Source organism: Haliotis rubra, unplaced genomic scaffold (assembly GCF_003918875.1).
Source record: "Haliotis rubra isolate DU_JTF1 unplaced genomic scaffold, ASM391887v1 Scf628, whole genome shotgun sequence".
Lineage (NCBI taxonomy): Eukaryota > Metazoa > Mollusca > Gastropoda > Lepetellida > Haliotidae > Haliotis > Haliotis rubra.
Window position 1 is genome coordinate 76,432 of NW_025767333.1, and position 22,233 is coordinate 98,664.

General features: G+C 41.6%; 1 protein-coding gene across 1 annotated transcript; it reads left to right on the forward strand.

Annotated features, from left to right (window-relative positions):
* Positions 1-1,754: 1,754 nt before the first annotated feature.
* On the forward strand, positions 1,755-19,442 carry LOC124256433 (alpha-N-acetylgalactosaminidase-like). The gene is made up of 8 exons (XM_046690429.1): positions 1,755-2,084; positions 5,031-5,205; positions 6,851-7,035; positions 7,423-7,507; positions 8,140-8,304; positions 8,559-8,756; positions 18,055-18,110; positions 19,214-19,442. Exons 1-8 carry the CDS (start codon positions 1,930-1,932, stop codon positions 19,440-19,442), a joined length of 1,248 nt encoding a protein of 415 aa, XP_046546385.1. The 5' UTR covers positions 1,755-1,929.
* Positions 19,443-22,233: the final 2,791 nt, after the last annotated feature.

Consider the following 22,233-nt stretch of genomic DNA (forward strand, 5'->3'; position numbering starts at 1 on the left):
GACCTATTCTACCCCGGATCTTCACGGGTCACATTGACAGTGTGACTCTATGACAAGGTTACATTGACAGAGTGAGGCTATGACAAGGTTACAGTGACAGTGTGAGTCTATGGCAATGTTACACTGTAACAGTGACAATGTGAGGCTATGACAAGGTTACAGTGACAATGTGAGTCTATGGCAAGGTTACATTGACAGAGTGACGCTATGACATGGTTACAGGGACAGTGTGAGGCTATGACAAGTTTACAGTGACAGTGTGAGTCTATGGCAATGTTACACTGTAACATTGACAATGTGAGGCTATGACAAGGTTACATTGAGAGAGAGAGGCTATGACATGGTTACAGGGACAGTGTGAGGCTATGACAATGTTACAGTGACAGTGTGAGGCTATGACAAGGTTACATTGACAGAGTGAGGCTATGACATGGTTACAGGGACAGTGTGAGGCTATGACAATGTTACATTGACAATGTGAGGCTATGACAAGGTTACAGTGACAGAGTGAGGCTGTGACAAGGTGGCAATGACAATGTGAGGCTGTGACAAGGTTACAGGGACAATGTGAGGCTATGACAAGGTTACAGTGACAGTGTGAGGCTATGACAAGGTTACAGTGACAATGTGAGGCCATGACAAGGTTACAGTGACAGTGTGAGGCTATGACAAGGTTACAGTGACAATGTGAGGCTATGACAAGGTTACAGTGACAGTGTGAGGCTATGACAAGGTTACAGTGACAGTGTGAGGCTATGGCAAGGTTACAGTGACAGTGTGAGGCTATGGCAATGTTTCAGTGACAATGTGAGGCTATGACAAGGTTACAGTGACAGTGTGAGTCTATGGTAATGTTTCACTGTAACAGTGACAGTGTGAGGCTATGACAAGGTTACATTGACAATGTGAGGCTATGACAAGGTTACATTGACAGTGTGAGGCCATGACAAGGTTACATTGACAGTGTGAGGCCATGGCAAGGTTACAGTGACAGTGTGAGGCTATGACAAGGTTACATTGACAGTGTGAGGCCATGACAAGGTTACAGTGACAGTGTGAGGCCATGACAAGGTTACATTGACAGTGTGAGGCCATGACAAGGTTACATTGACAGTGTGAGGCCATGACAAGGTTACATTGACAGTGTGAGGCCATGACAAGGTTACATTGACAGTGTGAGGCCATGACAAGGTTACATTGACAGTGTGAGGCCATGACAAGGTTACATTGACAGTGTGAGGCTATGACAAGGTTACATTGACAGTGTGAGGCCATGACAAGGTTACATTGACAGTGTGAGGCCATGACAAGGTTACATTGACAGTCTGAGGCCATGACATGGTTACATTGACAGTGTGAGGCCATGACAAGGTTACATTGACAGTGTGAGGCCATGACAAGGTTACATTGACAGTGTGAGGCCATGACAAGGTTACATTGACAGTCTGAGGCCATGACATGGTTACATTGACAGTGTGAGGCCATGACATGGTTACATTGACAGTGTGAGGCCATGACAAGGTTACATTGACAGTGTGAGGCCATGACAAGGTTACATTGACAATGTGAGGCCATGACAATGTTACATTGACAGTGTGAGGCCATGATAAGGTTACAGTGACAGTTTAAGGCTGTGACAAAGTTACATGGACTGTGTGAGGCTATGGCAATGTTACAGTGACAGTTGACTCAATGGGAATGTTACAGGGACAGTATGTGACCATGAGGACGCGGCAAGGACGGTGGCAGCGCCTGAGAGGCGAGTGAAAGGTCATATGAACAATCCCAAGTTGTACTCTCTGTTCCAACCTAGGGTCAGGTGTAGATAGGTCTCTCTTGTTCCACACTTGTCACCGGCCACAGAGATTACCCGGTGTTGTGGTCAGTGTAACATGCGCCAGTATCATTCTGACTTCACGCTGGATCGATATGGCGTGTCTACATCTGCTCGTAGTACTGGCTGTGCTGGGGGTGTCCCGGGCTTTGAACAACGGCCTCGCCCTCACCCCACCCATGGGTTTCCTGGACTGGGAGAGGTTCCAGTGTAACACGGACTGTGTTAATGACCCGGATAACTGTGTCAGGTATGCGTGTCAGGTATCTGAAATATTTAACATGTATAACAAAATATATTACATGTTTTACTTTATTGTAAAGCCTACCTAGATATAAGGAATGAGTTTCTGGATAAATATTTGAAACATCCTATTTCACAACACAGACATAATGTCTTCAACAAACATGTTATAAATAATTTATATTAATTTTATATATGGTTGGGGAAATAAGAGATTCTGATGTTTTTATGTAAAACGCATGTAACTTCTTATCATATCTATGAATGTCTTTTTGGCCAGTGGCCTATCACTGAATAAAACGTCTGTCTGTCTGTCTGAAATATTTAACCAATCTGAAATATGGGGTATTTTGCTTCACTTTGGGATGATACTTCTTTCTGCGCCCACAAGAATTATCACACAAATTGTAGAAGGTTGCACACCTAAATTAAAATTAAATGTCTGAAATTAGTAACAATTAAATTCAAGGAACAGGTCCGTTGGAAATGGAAAGTATAAATCAGCACATATTTACATGATATACTCTGGTCTGCAGACAGACAGACAGACAGAATATATTATTAGTCTCACCTCGTACATAATATGACCCGTGAAGGTCCGGGTTAGAATTGATCTTCAGTAGCCCATGCTTGTCGTAAGAGGCGACTAACGGGTTCGGGTGGTCAGGCCCGCTGGCTTGGTTGACACATGTCATCGGTTCCCAATTGCGCAGATCGATGCTCATGCTGTTGATCACTGGATTGTCTGGTCAAAACTCGATTATTTACAGACCGTCGCCATATAGCTGGAATATTTCTGAGTGCGGCGTAAAACTAAACTCACTCACTCACTCATATATAATACATTTCATAAATTTGTGTAAACAAATATACAAGCCACTCCTTCTGGAGTTATAAGAGACTACTTTAAGACAAAAACATATCTACATGCATAAAACAGTATAAACATGGAAAAATAGACTATACAATTATTTATATAAGTGTAAACAACGAGCATCTAGACTATCCTGGCAGGTTTGGGCAGTAATAAACATCAAGGAGGGGTTGGCTAAAACATGACATATTTCATCATCAGATAAAACATTTAAACAGGGTACAAAATCTTGTTTAAAAGGGGAGTCCTGACTTCGTTGTAAAATGGGCAATGTAGAATAACGTGCGCTTAATTCATCCTCAGGTTTGTCCTTGCAGTAAAGTAAAAACATATACTTAGTAGTAGTAGTAGTAGTAGTAGTAGTAGTAGTAGTAGTAGTAGTAATAGTAGTAATAGTAGTAGTAACAGCAGCAGCAATAGCAGTAGTAGAAGTAGTAGTAGTAGTGGTAGTAGTAGTAGTAGTAGTAGTAGTAGTAGTAGTAGTAGTAGTAGTTGTAGTAGTTGTAGTAGTAGCATACGTAGTAGTAGTGGTGGTAGTAGTAGTATTAGTAGTAATAATAGAAGTAGCAGTAGTAGCATACTTAGTATACGTAGTAGGAGTAGCATACGTAGTATACGTAGTAGTAGTAGCATACGTAGTATACGTAGTAGTAGCATACGAAGTACTAGTAATAGTAATAGTAGTAGTAGCATACGTAGTATACATAGTAGTATACATAGTAGTAGTATACATAGTAGTAGTAGTAGTAGTAGTAGTAGTAGTAGTAGTAGCACTTGATGTGTTGTTTAGCGCCACATTCAGACATTGTCGAGCAATCCACTGTCCAACTCTTCTTTCTGGTCATCCATGTGACCCGAAACCCGTAAAGATCTGGGATAGAGTCGATCTTCAGCAACCCCCCCTTGTCGTAAGAGGCAACTAACGGATCGGGTGGTCAGGCTCGCTGACTTAGCTGACACATCGTATCCGAATTGCGTAGATCTATGCTCATGCTGTTGATCATTGTATTGTCTGGTCCAGACTCGATTATTAAGAGACCATCGACATATAGCTGGAATATTGCTGAGTGTGGCATAAAACTAAGCTCACTCACTCACTCCAGGTCCTTGTACTACAAAGTGATACTGGCGCCTAGATTGTAGTAAGTCTGTGTTAAAGTTTAGCAGTTACGATTGTCCACGATCGCAGATTATCTTTACTGATTTGCTCCACTGTTGACAGATACTGATCACAATGCCTTGAGAAAGGATATCGTTATTGTGTATCAAAGTCTGAGCGTGTGTTCCCCAGCTGTTGTACGATAGTGGGCCTTTGATCCGAGGACGGTATTGCCGCGCTGTCAACTAGTCGGCCTGGCTCGCTGTCGACATGACACAAATAGGAAACAAATATACGAAAAACTGTAGATTAAAGGAAACACACAACGAAGGAGAATTATTTCTACCAGACATGCGAACACGCACACGCACATACACACGAATACGTACAGGCATATGCATACGCATATGTATGCATACAAAACGCACCTCACCTGGCCTACGGGGCGGTGGAACGCCGAAGACCCGGGTTCGATTCCCGACATGGGTACAATGTGTGAAGCCCTTTTGTGGTGTCCCCCACCGTGATATCGCTGGAATATTGCTAAAAGCGGCGCAAAACTACACTCACTCACTCACTCACTCACACAAAGTGAAAGTCAATTATATGTTTTAAACCTCTATTATAAATCTTAAGGAATGCATTACACAATGTCATGTAGTGAGTATGTTTTACACGACATTGAGCCTGATTTTTATGGAGTTAGTGCAGGGGGTCACTTACTTTGTTACCTAAATTTTAGTGTGTGTGTGTGTGTGTGTGTGTGTGTGTGTGTGTGTGTGTGTGTGCAGGGGGTGGGAGGGGTGTGTGTGTGTTGATTCACATTGTTCATTATACTCCTTAAAAATAACACCCCACCCCAAACCCCACCACCCCCCCCGAGTTCCCCTTTATTTACGTAAGTGTCCTTCAGTTATTTATGAAAGTCTTAGTGCAAGGCCCATTCAAATTATTATTGACATTCACAAACATAATTCCAGCGAGAAGTTGTTCATGAAAATGGCAGACATTATAGCGGAGGAGGGCTACCGCGAGCTCGGCTACGAATACATCGGCATCGACGACTGCTGGCCTGCCAAATCTCGGGACGCTGACGGCAACCTCGTGGCAGACCCAGAGAGGTTCCCCAACGGAATCCTTGGTCTCTCTCGATATGTAAGAAAAAGATCATGTTAATCCTCTCCTATTGCCTCAAATGGTTTGCTCGCCAGATTATACTTGAATGTTTCACCTCTTCTTATCACAAACAACCATCATGTCCTTGGGTATCTCTCGGTATGTAAGAGTTTATCTGAATCCAAAGCTCAGACTTTCGTATCAATCGTCTTTCCTGTTCCGAATTCCTAAGTGACCCGTGTAATGGTGCTGGGGTCTGGAACTACGTGCAGCCTTCCCATTTTAGGCTCACTAAAAGGAATAAGTTATTCAAAGCCTAGATAAAGTCCAAAGTAAATTTTACGTTTTCATTGTTCTTTGAGAGGCATTTTAGAAGTTGTAATATTTGAAGGAAAACCATGTTCTATGGATAGTCAACTTCTTTATTGCAATGAGTTCGACGTTTCGGTGTAGATACTAACAAATACGTTGACTATCCATAGAACTTGGTTTTCCTTCAAATACTACCTCAAATATTCTGAATGGGCAGTCGGAGTGAAGTCGCGAATCAGTAGTCTCTTATCGGAGGCTTCACTCCTCAGTGTAAGTCTCCCATTCTCCAGTGATACCTTACCAATTGAACTGAAATCACTAAATGGACCACTGACCGTGACTTGTCTAAGGATTAAGATATGGATAAACAATTTCTTTATTAAAATCTATGTGACGTTTTGGTGTAGATGCTAACACCGTTATGAAGTGATGTACAGTTCTGTAGGTAAAAAATGTATATACATCAGTAAACTTATATTCATACAGTTGACGTAAAGGTGAGTGAGTGAGTTTAGTTTTACGCCGCACTCAGTAATATTCCAGCTATATGGCGGCGGTCTGTAAATAATCGAGTCTGGACCAGACAATCCAGTGATCAACAGCATGAGCATTGATCTATGCAATTCGGATACGATGTGTCAAGCGAGACTGCCCACCCGATCCTGTTAGTCGCCTTTACGACAAGCATGGGTTACTGAAGGCCAATATTCTAACCCGGAACTTCACGGGTTTGACGTAAAGGACTTAGCTGATGTACAACGAGTGATGGCTGTTAACACAGTTAGGATCATGTTTACACAACTGCACAAACTCAAGGTCCAAACCCAAACTACACTAAAATATATCACCATCAAATCTTGTTAATTTCTTTCTGAGCCAAGGGCGATGGGGTAGCCTAATGGTTAAAGCGTTCGCTCGTCACGCCAAAGACCCGGGTTCGATTCCCACATGGGTACAATGTGTGAATCCCATTTCTGGTGTCGTGATATTGCTGGAATATTGCTAAAAGCGGCGTAAAACAGTACTCACTCACTCACTCTTTCTGAACCATCATCAAACATGCATGTATACGTTTTTCCCCGCCTATACTCAGACAACAGGACAAAAAATATTTCTATAATCGTTTCACTGATGATGAGATTCTGAAAGAAGCGCATGAATATTTCTAAAACAAGAGGGTAACATATTGTTGTTGTTCTAGTATCTGTACGTCATGCGTCGTACCACACAATCCGACACATCCTTTTGTTTTGTACCGTGACCATATAATGTCGTACCACACAATCCGGCACATCCTTACCGTTTTGTACCGTGACCATATAATGCCGTATAATGGCAATATGTATTGGATCTGCCACGTTACTTTTCACAGGTACATTCACGTGGGCTAAAACTGGGTATCTATGAAGACGTCGGTACCAAGACGTGCGCAGGGTACCCTGGGAGCCAGGACTACACGAAGCAGGACGCCGAGACGTTTGCAAGATGGGAACTGGACTTGCTCAAGTTTGATGGCTGTAACACGGACGCAAATCGCTCGGCAATACGTAAGATCAAGCAATAGTTTCACCTGAACTTTGTGTATTTAACTACAACATTACGAATTCGTGTATGGTAACATTTCTTTTAAGGCAAGATTAGAAAATATAGTATTTCTCATGATGTCAAGACGCCAAACATTATGGTTGGGTAAGGTGTTATCACTGAGTTCAGTGGGTCATTGATATAACGGGTAGCCTTATGGTTAAAGCGTGGTTCTATTTCCCACATGGGTACAATGTGTGAAGACCAATCCTGGTGTCCCACGCCGTGATATTGCTGGAATATTGCTAAACGCAACGTAAAACTATACTCACTCAGTCAAATAATTTACACATCGACTGATCACTAAGTTGTAGTGTGGCGATGTCTTAATGTATTCGTTCATGGAATTGTGTGTTTCAGATTTCCCTTAATGAGTCAAAGTCTGAACGCGACTGGCAGACCTATCCTCTTTACGTGTGAATGGTGGAGTGGAGACCAGACCCAGGTAGGTAAATCTGCATATTTCACCATGAATTAGGAAAACATTAATGGCAGAACTTTGCGGCTGAACTAACGGTGGCATCACCGCGGAAGGAGGTATTCGTAGAAAAATGGTTATTTTCTGTCGTGTTGGTTTGTTAAAGTAAACATGTCCTACAGTATTTCATTCATTTGTGACAGGACATTTCAACTGTAACACGATCAAAGTCAACTGAGAGTGAATGAGTGAGTTTAGTTTTACGCCGCACTCAGCAATATTAATATTCCAGCCATATGGCAGCGGAGAGAGAGAGAGAGAGAGAGAGAGAGAGAGAGAGAGAGAGAGAGAGAGAGAGAGAGAGAGAGAGAGAGAGAGAGAGAGAGAGAGAGAGAGAGAGAGAGAGAGAGAGAGAGAGAGAGAGAGAGAGAGAGTTCATTTCTCAGCATGAAATAGATTTTGAAACACGGTTCATTCCTGTGGTATAGATTTCCAAATTCAACGAAAACAATGAGCTTGGGTATCTGACTGAAGGCATGTTTTTCTTCACACCTTAAGCCTCTGACTGTGAAGTCACATTTGTCTTGAATCAGCTTTTCATAATATGTCTTTTATGAGTTAAAGTGTTCTCCTAACGCTCTTCCTACATTCGTCCCCAGCACTCCCACTACACCCGCAACAGCGAGTACTGCAACAGCTGGAGGACCTTCACCGACATACTGGACACGTGGCCCTCCGTCCTCTCCATCATCCAACACTACGCCCAGAACGCCGGGGACTTCATCTCCGTATCAGGTCCAGGGTCCATCAACGATCCAGATGAGGTACAACATGCAAATGGTTGACATTACCCAACAGCTCTTTCAAAATACGCTCTAAACATTTTGCTTCATAACTTAATTCACGCAATCCATACTGGCTAGATTAAGCCCGTTTCATATCCGAACCTTTACATGAATGTTCTATTGGTATTTTACATCGATGCGCTTGTTATGGTATGTTCAACAAAATTACCCTGAACTGATATGTACTGTCACCAATTAAAAAGATGTTTGTATTCGGTACTTCTATCACACAGCTGATCATCGGGGACTTCAGTCTGAGTTACGACCAGGAGAAGTCACAGTTCGGGATGTGGGCGATGTTTGCCGCCCCACTCTACATCTCCGCTGATCTGAGGACCATCAGACCAGAGGCCAAGGCCATTCTACAAAACAAGGGCGTCATCGCCATCAACCAAGACCCACTCGTAAAGGGAGCCAATATGATAAAAGAGGTGGGATGTTTGGAGACGTCGAGGTGAACGTCTTCTTCCAGATAAATGCAAATACATTCACTCCTTCCGTCAGTACAGGTACAATAATTGGAAATGAATGGGACTATAACTTTGCTGGGTCCCGATCCACAAAGCGTTCGTAAAGTTACGACCTGTCGTAACACTATAATTTATCATAGGCTACGAATGTCGCAGCGCTACAAACGTCTTGTGGATCGGGACGCTGGTACGTTAAATTTACGCCTAATTTTGAAACGAAGCAGGAAATTACTCCAAGTGAATTAACATGTTATCTCCACCCACATTTTGTCCTAAGATGAATCCAGCAGTATTCGAACTGGTGGACAGCGCCTTTGCTGTGAGGATTACAAGATATCTGTGACACCATGCACTATCATGTGACAACATGTAAAGATGGTACAACGTGGGTCTAAAACCAGAACTAAAATTAGTTATGCCATATGTGTGTGTGTGTGTGCGTGCGCATGCGTGCGTGTGTATCTACGCATGTGTCCATGTCTGTCTCTGTGCCTACGCTTGAGTCTTATGTCTGTATCTATGCCTGTCTCATTTGTGTATGTGTTCGTGTAATTGCCTATGCTTCTGTCGGCGTCTTTGTTTGCCTCTTCAACTTTGTGTCCGTGTCTATGTTTGTGCGGGCGCCTGTCTCTGTATATGTGTCTATCTGTATCTATGTCTGTGTCATTATACATGTCTGTGTCATTATACATGTCTGTGTCTGTGTGCGCGTCTCTATATGTGTCCATCTGTATCTATGTCTGTGTCATTATACATGTCTGTGTCCGTGTCTCTATATGTGTCCATCTGTATCTATGTCTGTGTCATTATACATGTCTGTGTCCGTGTCTCTATATGTGTCCATCTGTATCTATGTCTGTGTCATTATACATGTCTGTGTCCGCGTCTCTATATGTGTCTATCTGTATCTACGTCTGTGTCATTATACATGTCTGTGTCAGTGTCTCTATGTTCGTGTCTTTATATGTGTCCATCTGTATCTATGTCTGTGTCATTATACATGTCTGTGTCTCTATATGTGTCCATCTGTATCTATGTCTGTGTCATTATACATGTCTGTGTCTGTGTCTCTATATGTGTCTATCTGTATCTATGTCTGTGTCATTATACATGTCCGTGTCTCTATATGTGTCTATCTGTATCTATGTCTGTGTCATTATACATGTCTGTGTCTCTATATGTGTCCATCTGTATCTATGTCTGTGTCATTATACATGTCTGTGTCTCTATATGTGTCCATCTGTATCTATGTCTGTGTCATTATACATGTCTGTGTCTGTATATGTGTCTATCTGTATCTATGTCTGTGTCATTATACATGTCTGTGTCCGTGTCTCTATATGTGTCTATCTGTATCTATGTCTGTGTCATTATACATGTCTGTGTCCGTGTCTCTATATGTGTCTATCTGTATCTATGTCTGTGTCATTATACATGTCTGTGTCCGTGTCTCTATATGTGTCTATCTGTATCTATGTCTGTGTCATTATACATGTCTGTGTCTCTATATGTGTCTATCTCTATCTATGTCTGTGTCCATATTCTGTATATATGTGTGTGTCTCTATATGTCTGTGTCCATCTGTATGCTCTATCTCTGTGTCGTCATATATACATGTCTGTGTCTGTGTTCCTCTATATGTGTCCATCTCTATCTATGTCTGTGTCATTATACATGTCCGTGTCCATGTCTCTATATGTGTCCATCTGTATCTATGTCTTTGTCATTATATCTGTCTGTATCCTATATGTGTCCATCTGTATCTATGTCTGTGTCATTATACATGTCTGTGTCTCTATATGTGTCCATCTGTATCTATGTCTGTGTCATTATACATGTTCGTGTCTCTATATGTGTCTATCTTTATCTATGTCTGGGGCCATTATACATGCCTGTGTCCATGTCTCTATATGTGTCTATCTGTATCTATGTCTGTGTCATTATGTATATATGTCTGTGTCTGTGTCTTTATATGTGACCATCTGTATCCATGTCTGTGTCATTATACATGTCTGTGTCCATGTCTCTATATGTGTCTATCTGTATCTATGTCTGTGTCATTATACATGTCTGTGTCCGTGTCTCTATATGTGTCTATCTGTATCTATGTGTGTGTCATTATACATGTCTGTGTCCGTGTCTCTATATGTGTCTATCTGTATCTATGTGTGTGTCATATATACATGTCTGTGTCCGTGTCTCTATATGTGTCTATCTGTATCTATGTCTGGGCCATTATACATGTCTGTGTCCGTGTCTCTATATATGTCTATCTGTATCTATGTCTGGGCCATTATACATGTCTGTGTCCGTGTCTCTATATGTGTCTATCTGTATCTATGTCTGGGCCATTATACATGTCTATGTGTGTCCGTGTCTCTATATGGGTCTATCTGTATCTATGTCTGTGTCATTATACATGTCTGTGTCCGTGTCTCTATATGTGTCCATCTGTATCTATGTCTGTGTCCATTATACATGTCTGTGTCAGTGTCTCTATGTTCGTGTCTTTATATGTGTCCATCTGTATCTATGTCTGTGTCATTATACATGTCTGTGTCCGTGTGTCTCTATATGAGTCTATCTGTATCTATCTCTGAGTCATTATACATGTCTGTGTGTCTGTGTCTCTATATGTGTGTCCATCTCTATCTATGTCTGTGTCTCTATGTTGTCATTATACATGTCTGTGTCGTGTGTCTCTATATGTGTCCATCTATCTGTATCTATGTCTTTGTCATTATACATGTCTGTGTCTCTATATGTGTCCATCTGTATCTATGTCTGTGTCATTATACATGTCTGTGTCTCTATATGTGTCCATCTGTATCTATGTCTGTGTCATTATACATGTCCGTGTCTCTATATGTGTCCATCTGTATCTATGTCTGTGTCCATTATACATGTCTGTGTCCGTGTCTCTATATATGTGTCTATCTGTATCTATGTCTGTGTCATTATACATGTCTGTGTCCATGTCTCTATATATGTCCATCTGTATCTATGTCTGTGTCATTATACATGTCTGTGTCCGTGTCTCTATATGTGTCCATCTGTATCTATGTCTGTGTCATTATACATGTCCGTGTCCTATGTGTCTCTATATGTGTCTATCTCTATCTATGTCTGTGTCATTATACATGTCTGTGTCCACAGCGTCCGTCTCTATATGTGTCTATCTCTATCTATGTCTGTGTCATTATACATGTCTGTGTCATGTCTCTATATGTGTCCATCTCTATCTATGTCTGTGTCATTATACATGTTTATGTCTCTATATGTGTGTCCATCTGTATCTATGTCTTTGTCATTATGTATGTCTTGTCTGTGTCATGTGTGTATATGTGTCCATCTGTATCTATGTCTGTGTTCATTATACATGTCTCTGTTCGTGTCTCTATATGTGTCTATCTGTATCTATGTCTGTGTCTTATACATGTCTGTGTCCGTGTCTCTATGTGTGTCTATCTGTATCTATGTCTGTGTGTCATTATACATGTCTGTGTCCGTGTCTCTATATGTGTCTATCTGTATCTATGTCTGTGTCATTATACATGTCTGTGTCCGTGTCTCTATATGTGTCTATCTGTATCTATGTCTGTGTCATTATACATGTCTGTGTCCGTGTCTCTATATATGTCTATCTGTATCTATGTCTCAGGCCATTATACATGTCTGTGTCCGTGTCTCTATATGTGTCTATCTGTATCTATGTCTGGGCCGTGTCTCTGTAATTCTATACATGTCTGTGTCCGTGTCTCTCTATATGTGTCTATCTGTATCTATGTCTGTGTCTATCTTATACATGTCTGTGTCCTATCCATGTCTCTATATGTGTCTATCTGTATCTATGTCTGTGTCATTATACATGTCTGTGTCAGTGTCTCTATGTGTCTCCTTCCCCTATCTGTGTCCTATTGTATATCATTCCATATCTGTGTCATTATACATGTCTCCATATGTCTCTATATGTGTCTATCTATATCTATGTCCATGTCATTATACATGTCCGTGTCCACATGTGTCTCTATATCTATATCATTATGTCCATTCTCTCTATATCTGTATCTATCTCTGTGTCATTATACATGTCTGTGTCTGTGTCTCTATATATGTCCATCTCTATCTATGTCTGTGTCATTATACATGTCTATGTCTATATTCTTTTGTCTCTATACATGTGTCTATATCTATATCTATATCTCCATCACTCTCTACTCCTTCATTATACATGTCTCTGTGTCTCTATATGTGTCCATCTGTATCTATACTCTTTGTCATTATACATATGTCTGTGTCTCTATATGTGTGTCCATCTGTATCTATGTCTGTGTCATGTCTACATGTCTATGTCCCGTCCACTCTATATGTGTCCATCTGTATCTATGTCTGTGTCCATTATACATGTCTGTGTCCATGTCTCTATATGTGTCTATCTGTATCTATGTCTGTGTATCTGTGTCCATGTCTCTGTCCATGTCATGTCTCTATATGTGTCTCTATCTGTATCTATGTCTGTGTCATTATACATGTCTATGTGTGTCTATGTCCATGTCTATCTATGTCTGTGTCATGTGTGCTCTATGTCTGTATCCGTGTCTATTCTGTGTCTTTATGTCTGTGTCCATCTCTGTCTGTATCATTTTCATGTCTGTGTCTGTGTTATACATGTCCTGTCTCTATATGTGTCTATCTCTATCTATCTCTGTGTCCATCTGTCTGTGCATGTCTGTGTCCATTATCTATGTCTGTGTCTATCTCTGTCCATGTCTGTCTGTGTCATTATACATGTTTGTGTCTCTGTGTGTCCATCTGCCTCTCTATATGTGTCCTGTGTCTCTGTATCTATGTCTTTGTCATTATGCATGTTTGTGTCTGTGTCCATGTGTCTGTATCTGTGTCTATCTGTATGTCATTCTCTGTCTGTGTCATGTCTGTGTCATTCCGTGTCTCTGTGTCTCTGTGTCTGTCTGTGTCTGTATCTGTATGTGTGTCTGTGTCTGTGTCATGTCTCTGTGTCCATGTCTCTGTGTGTCGGTATCTGTCTTTCTCTGTGTCCATCTATGTCTGTGTCTGTGTCCTGGGTCTGTGTCGTGTCTCTGTCTATGTGTCTATCTGTATCTATGTTCTGTGTCATTATGTCATGTGTCTGTGTCCTGTGTCCGTCTCTATATGTGTCTGTGTCTGTCTATGTCTGTGTGTCATTATACATGTCTGTGTCCATGTCTCTATATGTGTCCATCTGTCTATCTATGTCTGTGGTCGTGTCTACATGTGTCTGTCTCTGTATCTATGTCTGTCTATGTCTCATCATCCTATGTCCTGGATGATTATACATGTCTGTGTCAATCTCTATATGTCTCTATATGTGTCTATCTGTATCTATGTGTGTCTGTCTATGTCATTATACATGTCTTTGTGTCTCTATATGTGTCTCTATATGTGTCTATCTGTGTCTATGTCTCAGCCATGTCTGTATATTATCTGTGTCTATGTCCGTGTCTCTATATATGTCTATCTGTATCTATGTCTGTGTCATTATACATCTGTGTCCGTGTCTCTATGTCTCTATATGTGTCTATCTGTATCTATGTCTGTGTCCATTATACATGTCTGTGTCCGTGTCTCTCTATATGTGTCTATCTGTATCTATGTCTGTGTCATTATACATGTCTGTGTCCGTGTCTCTATATGTGTCTATCTAGACTATGTATGTCTGTATCTATGTCTGTGTCATTCTCTATATGTCTATGTCTGTGTCCTTTGTCATGTGTCCATCTGTATCTATGTCTGTGTCATTATACATGTCATGTGTGTTTGTGTCTCTATATGTGTCTATCTGTATCTATGTCTGTGTCGTGTCTATATCCATCCACCTCTCTATGTCCCTTCCATATCTCTATTCCATGTCTGTCCACTCTACTGTCTGTGTCCATGTGCTATATGTGTCTATCTGCTAATTCTGTCTATGTCTGTGTCATTATACATGTCTGTATCCATGTCCACCTACTACCATCTCTATGTCTGTATATTACCATGCTCTATGTCTATGTCTCTATGTATCTCTCCTTCCATGCTCTGTGTCAAATCTCCATTCTATACATCATCTGTGTCATTGCATGTCTATGTCCATATGTCCATCTGTTTCCTTTTCTTCTATGTCCTGTCCATCTGTCATGTCTTTATATGTGTCATTACTGTATATCTATGTCTGTGTCCATGTCTCTCCTATGTGTCCTTCATCTCTATGTCTCTATGTCTGTGTCGTTATACATGTCTCTGTTCATGTCTCTACATGTCTGTATGTCCATGTCTATCTATGTCTTTGTGCCATTATAGAATGTCTGTGTCCGTGTATCTATACCATGTCTCTATACATGCTCTGTATATATGTCCTATGTGCTGTGCATATCTCTGTGTCTGTGTCTATGCTATGTGTCCATCTATTATCTATGTCTGTCATTATACATCATCTGTGTCCAAATGTCTCTATATCTGTGTCTATCTGTATCTCATCTATGTCTATATCCATGTCTGTGTACTGTCCCTCTATGTCTCTATATGTGTCCATTACCACATACTCTGTTGTCTATGTCCCTCTACTATACATATGTCCATTCCATATCTGTATGTCTCTATATGTCTCCTATGTCTATGTCCATTATACATGTCTGTGTCTGTATATATGTCCATCTGTATATATCCTTTTATATCTATATGTCTCTTATATTTCCTTATCTATATGTCTGTATCCTCTATATGTGTGTCTATCCATACTCTATGTCTGTGTCATTATATGTCTCTCCTGTCCCGTGTCTCTATATGTGTCTATCTGTATCTATGTCTGTGTCATTATACATGTCTGTGTCCGTCACTCTATATGTGTCTATCTGTATCTATGTCTGTGTCATTATACATGTCTGTGTCCGTGTCTCTATATGTGTCCACTCTATCTGTATCTATGTGTTATGTCCATTATATTATGTCTGTGTCTGTGTCCTCTCTGTCCATATGTGTTCTATCTGTATCTATGTCCACCTCTATGTTTATGTTATACATATCTATGTCTGTCTCTGCTGTCCGTGTCTGTATATGTGTCTCCATCTGTATCTATGTCTGTGTCATTATACATGTCTGTGTCTGTGTCTCCATATCTGTGTCTATCTGTATCTATGTCTGTGTCATTATACATGTCTGTGTCCGTGTCTCTATATGTGTCTATCTGTATCTATGTCTGTGTCTATTATACTCTTCATGTCTGTGTCCGTGTATATGTCTCCGCCTCTCTGTGTCTCTATATATCTCTGTATCTATATCTGTCTCTATCTGTATCTATGTCTTTGTCTCTGTCTATTCGTATCTATGTCCATCTATGTGTCATGTGTCTGTGTCGTGTCTCTATATGTGTCTATCTGTATCTATGTCTGTGTCATTATACATGTCTGTGTCCGTGTCTCTATATGTGTCTATCTGTATCTATGTCTGTGCCATTATACATGTCTGTGTCCGTGTCTGTGTCATCTGTGTCTGTGTCTATCTGGTATCTATGTCTGTGTCATTATACATGTCTGTGTCCGTGTCTCTATATGTGTCTATCTGTATCTATGTCTGTGTCATTATACATGTCTGTGTCCGTGTCTCTATGTCTCTATATGTCTGTCTATCTGTGTCTATGTCTGTGTCATTATATTATGTCTGTGTCCGTGTCTCTATTATGTGTCTATCTGTATCTATGTCTGTGTCATTATACATGTCCATCGTGTCCGTGTGTCTCTATATGTGTCTATCTGTATCTATGTCTGTGTCATTATACATGTCTGTGTCCGTGTGTCTCTCTATGTGTCTATCTGTATGTATGTCTGTGTCATGTCATGTCTATCTCTATGTATGTGTCATTCTGTGTCTATGTCTGTGTCTCTGTATACTGTCTGTGTCTGTGTCTGTGTGTGTCTATCTGTATCTATGTCTATGTGTCTGTGTCTGTGTCTGTGTCTCTGTCTATGTCTATCTCTATCTATGTCTGTGTCATTATACATGTCTGTGTCCCGTGTCTCTATGTGTGTGTATATGTCTATATCTATGTCTGTGTCATTATCCATGTCCGTGTCCATGTGTGTCTCTGTGTCTGTGTCTGTGTCTGTGTCGATATATGTGTCTATCTCCGTGTCTATGTATCTATGTCTGTGTCCGTGTCTCTATTATACATCTATGTCATTATACATGTCTGTGTCTGTCTATATGTGTCTATCTGTATCTATGTCTGTGTCATTATACATGTCTGTGTCTGTGTCTCTATATGTGTCTATCTGTATCTATGTCTGTGTCATTATACATGTCTGTGTCCGTGTCTCTATATGTGTCCATCTGTATCTATCTCTGTGTCATTATACATGTCTGTGTCTGTGTCTCTATATGTGTCCATCTGTATCTATGTCTGTGTCATTATACATGTCTGTGTCCGTGTCTCTATGTGTGTTTATCTGTATCTATGTCTGTGTCATTATACATGTCTGTGTCCTTGGCTCTATGTGTGTCCATCTGTATCTATGGCTGTGCCATTGTACATGTCTGTCTGTGTCTCTATATGTGTCCATCTGTATCTATGTCTGTGTCATTATACATGTCTCTGTGTCCGTGTCTCTATATGTGTCCATCTGTATCTATCTCTGTGCCATTATACATGTCTGTGTCTGTGTCTCTATATGTGTCCATCTGTATCTATGTCTGTGTCATTATACATGTCTCTGTGTCTCTATATGTGTCCATCTGTATCTATGTCTGTGTCATTATACATGTCTCCGTCTGTGTATATGTCTATCTGTATCTATGTCTGTGTCATTATGTATGTCTGTGTCTGTGTGAATGCATGTATTGATATATACTGAGAGGGAAACAAATAAAGAACTTCTGGGTCGTTATTCAAAGCTGTTCCTTTAATGAGTTTCCAATTTTTCATCTACTACAGCGATATTCAAAGTTGGTGATGAAAACTGGAAAATATTAAAGCGTTATGACTTGTCTCATGTGTTCCTTTATATTGTTCCTCTCAGTGAATATGTGTCTATCTGTATCTATGTGTATGTATATACATGTCTGTATATGTGCTCTATCTGTGTCTATGTCTCATGTCATTGTCGATGTCTCTTTGTCTGTGCTTGTGTGCCAGTCTATGTCGGTTCCTGTACCGATGCCTTTTTGCGTGGGTCTGTCTGCACGAAGCGCTCATGAATGCGACCTTTCCCTTTCCTGTTGATTGCAGATTCAAAACGTTCAGGGTCTGGCTGGAAGCCTTTGGTCAAACCTGAAGTTATGCAGGTTGCGTTCTTCAACCCAAACTCTGATGAAACACCAACCCGCATGTCCTTGAGCCTGGCGGGATATCACACTGACCAATCAGAACGGCTATAACGTTACTGACGTGTTTGATGACGTCGGTATGGGAATGTTCAAGCCGAGTGGTCAGTTCAATGTGACTGTCAACCCAACAGGAATTGTGCTGGTCAAGGCGGTTCCTCTTTGAAATTGTCTTCCTTCTACTTTTAATAAATATATATTTTTATTTGGAAGTTTTGTTCATTGTAAAACGGTGTACAAGTGTTCCATTGTTTCTGGTCTTGTGAGACGCCAACTATCACTATGATGTTTAGTGTAGAGATGGTTCTTTGCCAACCTTTTGCGAGCGAACGCTTTAACCACTAGGTTACCCCACCACTATTTATGAGCAAGTCCTGCAAACCCCTTACTGTGACACCTCTGGAGCAGTTGAAACAACGTTGTTTTAGAAAGAACGGTTGTATCGACAGAGGCTACCAGGGTAAGCGACGACGTGAGGGTGACTCTTGGGCAGCATATGGGCTATACTGAGTGGTCATTTCGTCCCATCGAGTCCCTGGCTTGCCTCTCTTCTGGTTGTCCGCGATCTTCTCGCTGTCTGCCGGCCCTGCCGTATTTCCCTGTCATGCTTGCCTTTAAAGGCAGATGGACGACTTTCTGCATTTATCATGGACATACTCTATGAAGGTCGGCAGTTATCATGGACATAATCCACGAAGGTCGGAAGCTCTCATGGACATGATCTACGACGGTTGGCAGCTCTCATAGACAAAATCTACGAAGGGCGGCAGCTCTCATAGACATAATCTACGAAGGTCGGCAGCTCTCATGGACATAATCTACGAAGGTTGGCAGCTCTCATGGACATAATCTACGAAGGTTGCCAGCTCTCATGGACATAATATACGAAGGTCGGCAGCTCTCATGGACATGATCTACGAAGGTTGGCAGCTCTCATGGACATCTACGAAGGTTGGCAGCTCTCATGGACATGATCTACGAAGGTTGGCACCTCTCATAGACATAATCTACGAAGGTCGGCAGCTCTCATGGACATGATCTACGAAGGTTGGCAGCTCTCATAGACATAATCTACGAAGGTCGGCAGCTCTCATGGACATAATGTACGAAGGTCGGCAGTTCTCACGGACAAAATCTACGAAGGTCGTAGCTCTCATGGACATAATCTACGAAGGTCGGCTGCTCTCATGGACATACTCTACGAAGGTTGGCAATTCTCATGGACATAATCTACGCAGGTCGGCAGCTCTCATGGACATAAGCTACGAAGGTCGGCAGCTCTCATGGACATAATCTACGAAGGTTGGCAGCTCTAATGGACATATTCTGCGTAGGTCGGCAGCTCTCATGGACATAAGCTACGAAGGTCGGCAGCTCTCATGGACATAATCTACGAAGGTTGGCAGCTCTAATGGACATATTCTACGTAGGTCGGCAGCTCTCATGGACATATTCTACGTAGGTCGGCAGCTCTAATGGACATATTCTACGAAGGTTGGCAGCTCTAATGGACATATTCTACGTAGGTCGGCAGCTCTCATGGACATATTCTACGTAGGTCGGCAGCTCTAATGGACATATTCTACGTAGGTCGGCAGCTCTCATGGACATACTCTGCTTGGCTGATCATATTTTAAAGAGTTTGTTATATACTACAAACAAAATATGGGAACACCCTAAAATATGATAGTCATATATAAACTGAAACGTGGTGAAGTCATTTATACTCTAAGGCAAATGCAACTTTTTGTGTGCTTAATGCGGCACTTTAAATGACATGTTGGAACATGCAGTAGAAGCAACTGATTCAATATTCGTTGAGCTTGGAGTGAAATGAAACATTGTTAAAAGCAGCAGCGTAAAACAAGGTGCTGAAACACACCAACACCATGTTTGATTCAAACGCCCAAACACAACAGCCTAGTGCACGTGGAAGACTTCCCATGCAGCTTGTGGCAACGTTTCCTTTAAAAGAAGCCACAGACAGTATTAAAAGCCCTCACATCTTCTTTACTATGCCACAGCGCAAACCGTTAAGCGCCCGCAACAGAAGCAGGACCATTGCATGGTTACATGATGGCGAATCCATAAAGAAGTGTTGCTCTCCGTCTTGGGGTATCTCCCTCCTGTCATTCCTGTAGACTGAGGGGACAGGTTCAAGGCCACTGGTAGAGTAAAGGACAGGCCTCGCTTTGGAATACCCAGAAGAGCATCAAGGCAGATGACCGATATGTTATGGTCCAAGCCCGCTGGAACCGATTCATTGAATGCTTACCGGCGCCCGGATTGTCACAAGCTGCAAAGGGAGTCTCTCACCACATGCACTAGGCTGTTGTGTCACCAGGCGTTTGAAAGGAAACATGGCTCTGGTGTTTCAGCATCCTTGTTGTTTTCGTTGCTTTTCAGCAACAATTTTTCATTTCACTCCAAAAATCAACGGAATATTGAATCAGTTACTTCACCTCGCATGTTCAAACATGTCATTTAAAGCGCCTATTAAGCACACAAAAGCTGCATTTACCTTAAGAGTATAAAACGACCTCACCAAGTTTCACTTTATATACCAATTGCCGGTGCGAGATTATTCCCATAAATTTTGCTCTTGTAGTATATGTCACGATAAATTAATAATCGACAATAGTGTCACAATATTGTTCGTAGTATGTGCCCGACAAGTGCAGATATCGTAGGGAGTTTCATTTTTACAAATCGTCCCTCAGCCCCAGCGGATAGAGATGCAGGTATACGTGTATGAAAAAAGGAACAGAAAGCTACTTAAGATACACTATCACCTTGATATTTAACTCCTGACCTTGACATTTAACCCCGACGTTATCAATACTCCGCCATGATGAAAACGCACGCATCAGCTGAAGCTAATCAACTGATTTGTCTGTAGTCTATGGTCTACTATCTCTCTTAGTATGCTAGTGAATGTCTCTATAAGGAATGATCCTTTTATACGTCCAGTCAAATCCTTTATAAGAACATCTCCTATCTGTATGTATTCATTGTATGTATCAGCCTCGATCAACTGATGATATCTTGCATTAACTGGACACTGCATACATGAGCATTTGTCTCTCTTCAGTAATTTGTATGTTCCATGCTGTTGGTTGCTTTGTTTGTTGTTAACGCTGCACTCAGCAAATATGCGGCGCTATATGGCGGCGGTGTGGAAATAGTTGAACCTAGTATAGACAATCCGGTGATCAACATCAAGGAGCATCATTCGACGCAAATTGGGATACGATATTTTACTCGCTTTAGCTATCGTCGCCATCTTCGAAATTTTACCAGCGCTTCTATAAGTTGCTGCTGCCATCAAAGCAGACTTACTGGACTGACTGACTGGAGTTCTTGGTTTTACGCCGCTTTTAGCGCAATATTCCAGCAACATCACGGCGGGGACACCAGAAATGGGCTTCACACATTGTGTGCCCATGTGGGGATCTGAGCCAGGTCTTCGGCGTGACGAGCCAGCGCTTAAACCGCCCGGATTACCCCACCGCCCCTAAAACGGATCTTAAGAACCGCGACATAAGAACGTCATAAAAGCCAGACAAGCTTAAAACGTCGGTCGTTTGTCTGGTTGTTTTACAGGCCACAGTCACGTGGTGGCAGGTGCGGTGTGCTTCGTCAAGATGTAGATGTCTCACACCTGTTGTTAATTTTAGCGAGAGGGCGGTGGGGTAGCCCATCAGTTAAAAGTGTTCGACCGTCAAGGTCCGGGGTTCAGTTTCCACATGGGTACAATATGTGAAGCCCGGTTCTGGTATCCCCGCCGTGATGTTGCGGGGTCGGTCGTCCATCTCCGACAATATCAGCGTACGTATGTGGGATCTGGCGCAAAGCATTTACATGACCAAAACAGTCCCAATTTTGCTTGGCTAAAGCCGGCCCCAAATTGACTAAAACGGCCCTAATAATGTATGTTGGCGCAGCTCTCCATATCAAACCCGCGAATTCCAGTTCCGCATAATTATTGTTTTATCAACTTTATCACACACAGCAACTGTCACACAGATGATATATTCACAAGAACATAGTACTGGAGGACTGTTGTATGTATCACGCGCATTAT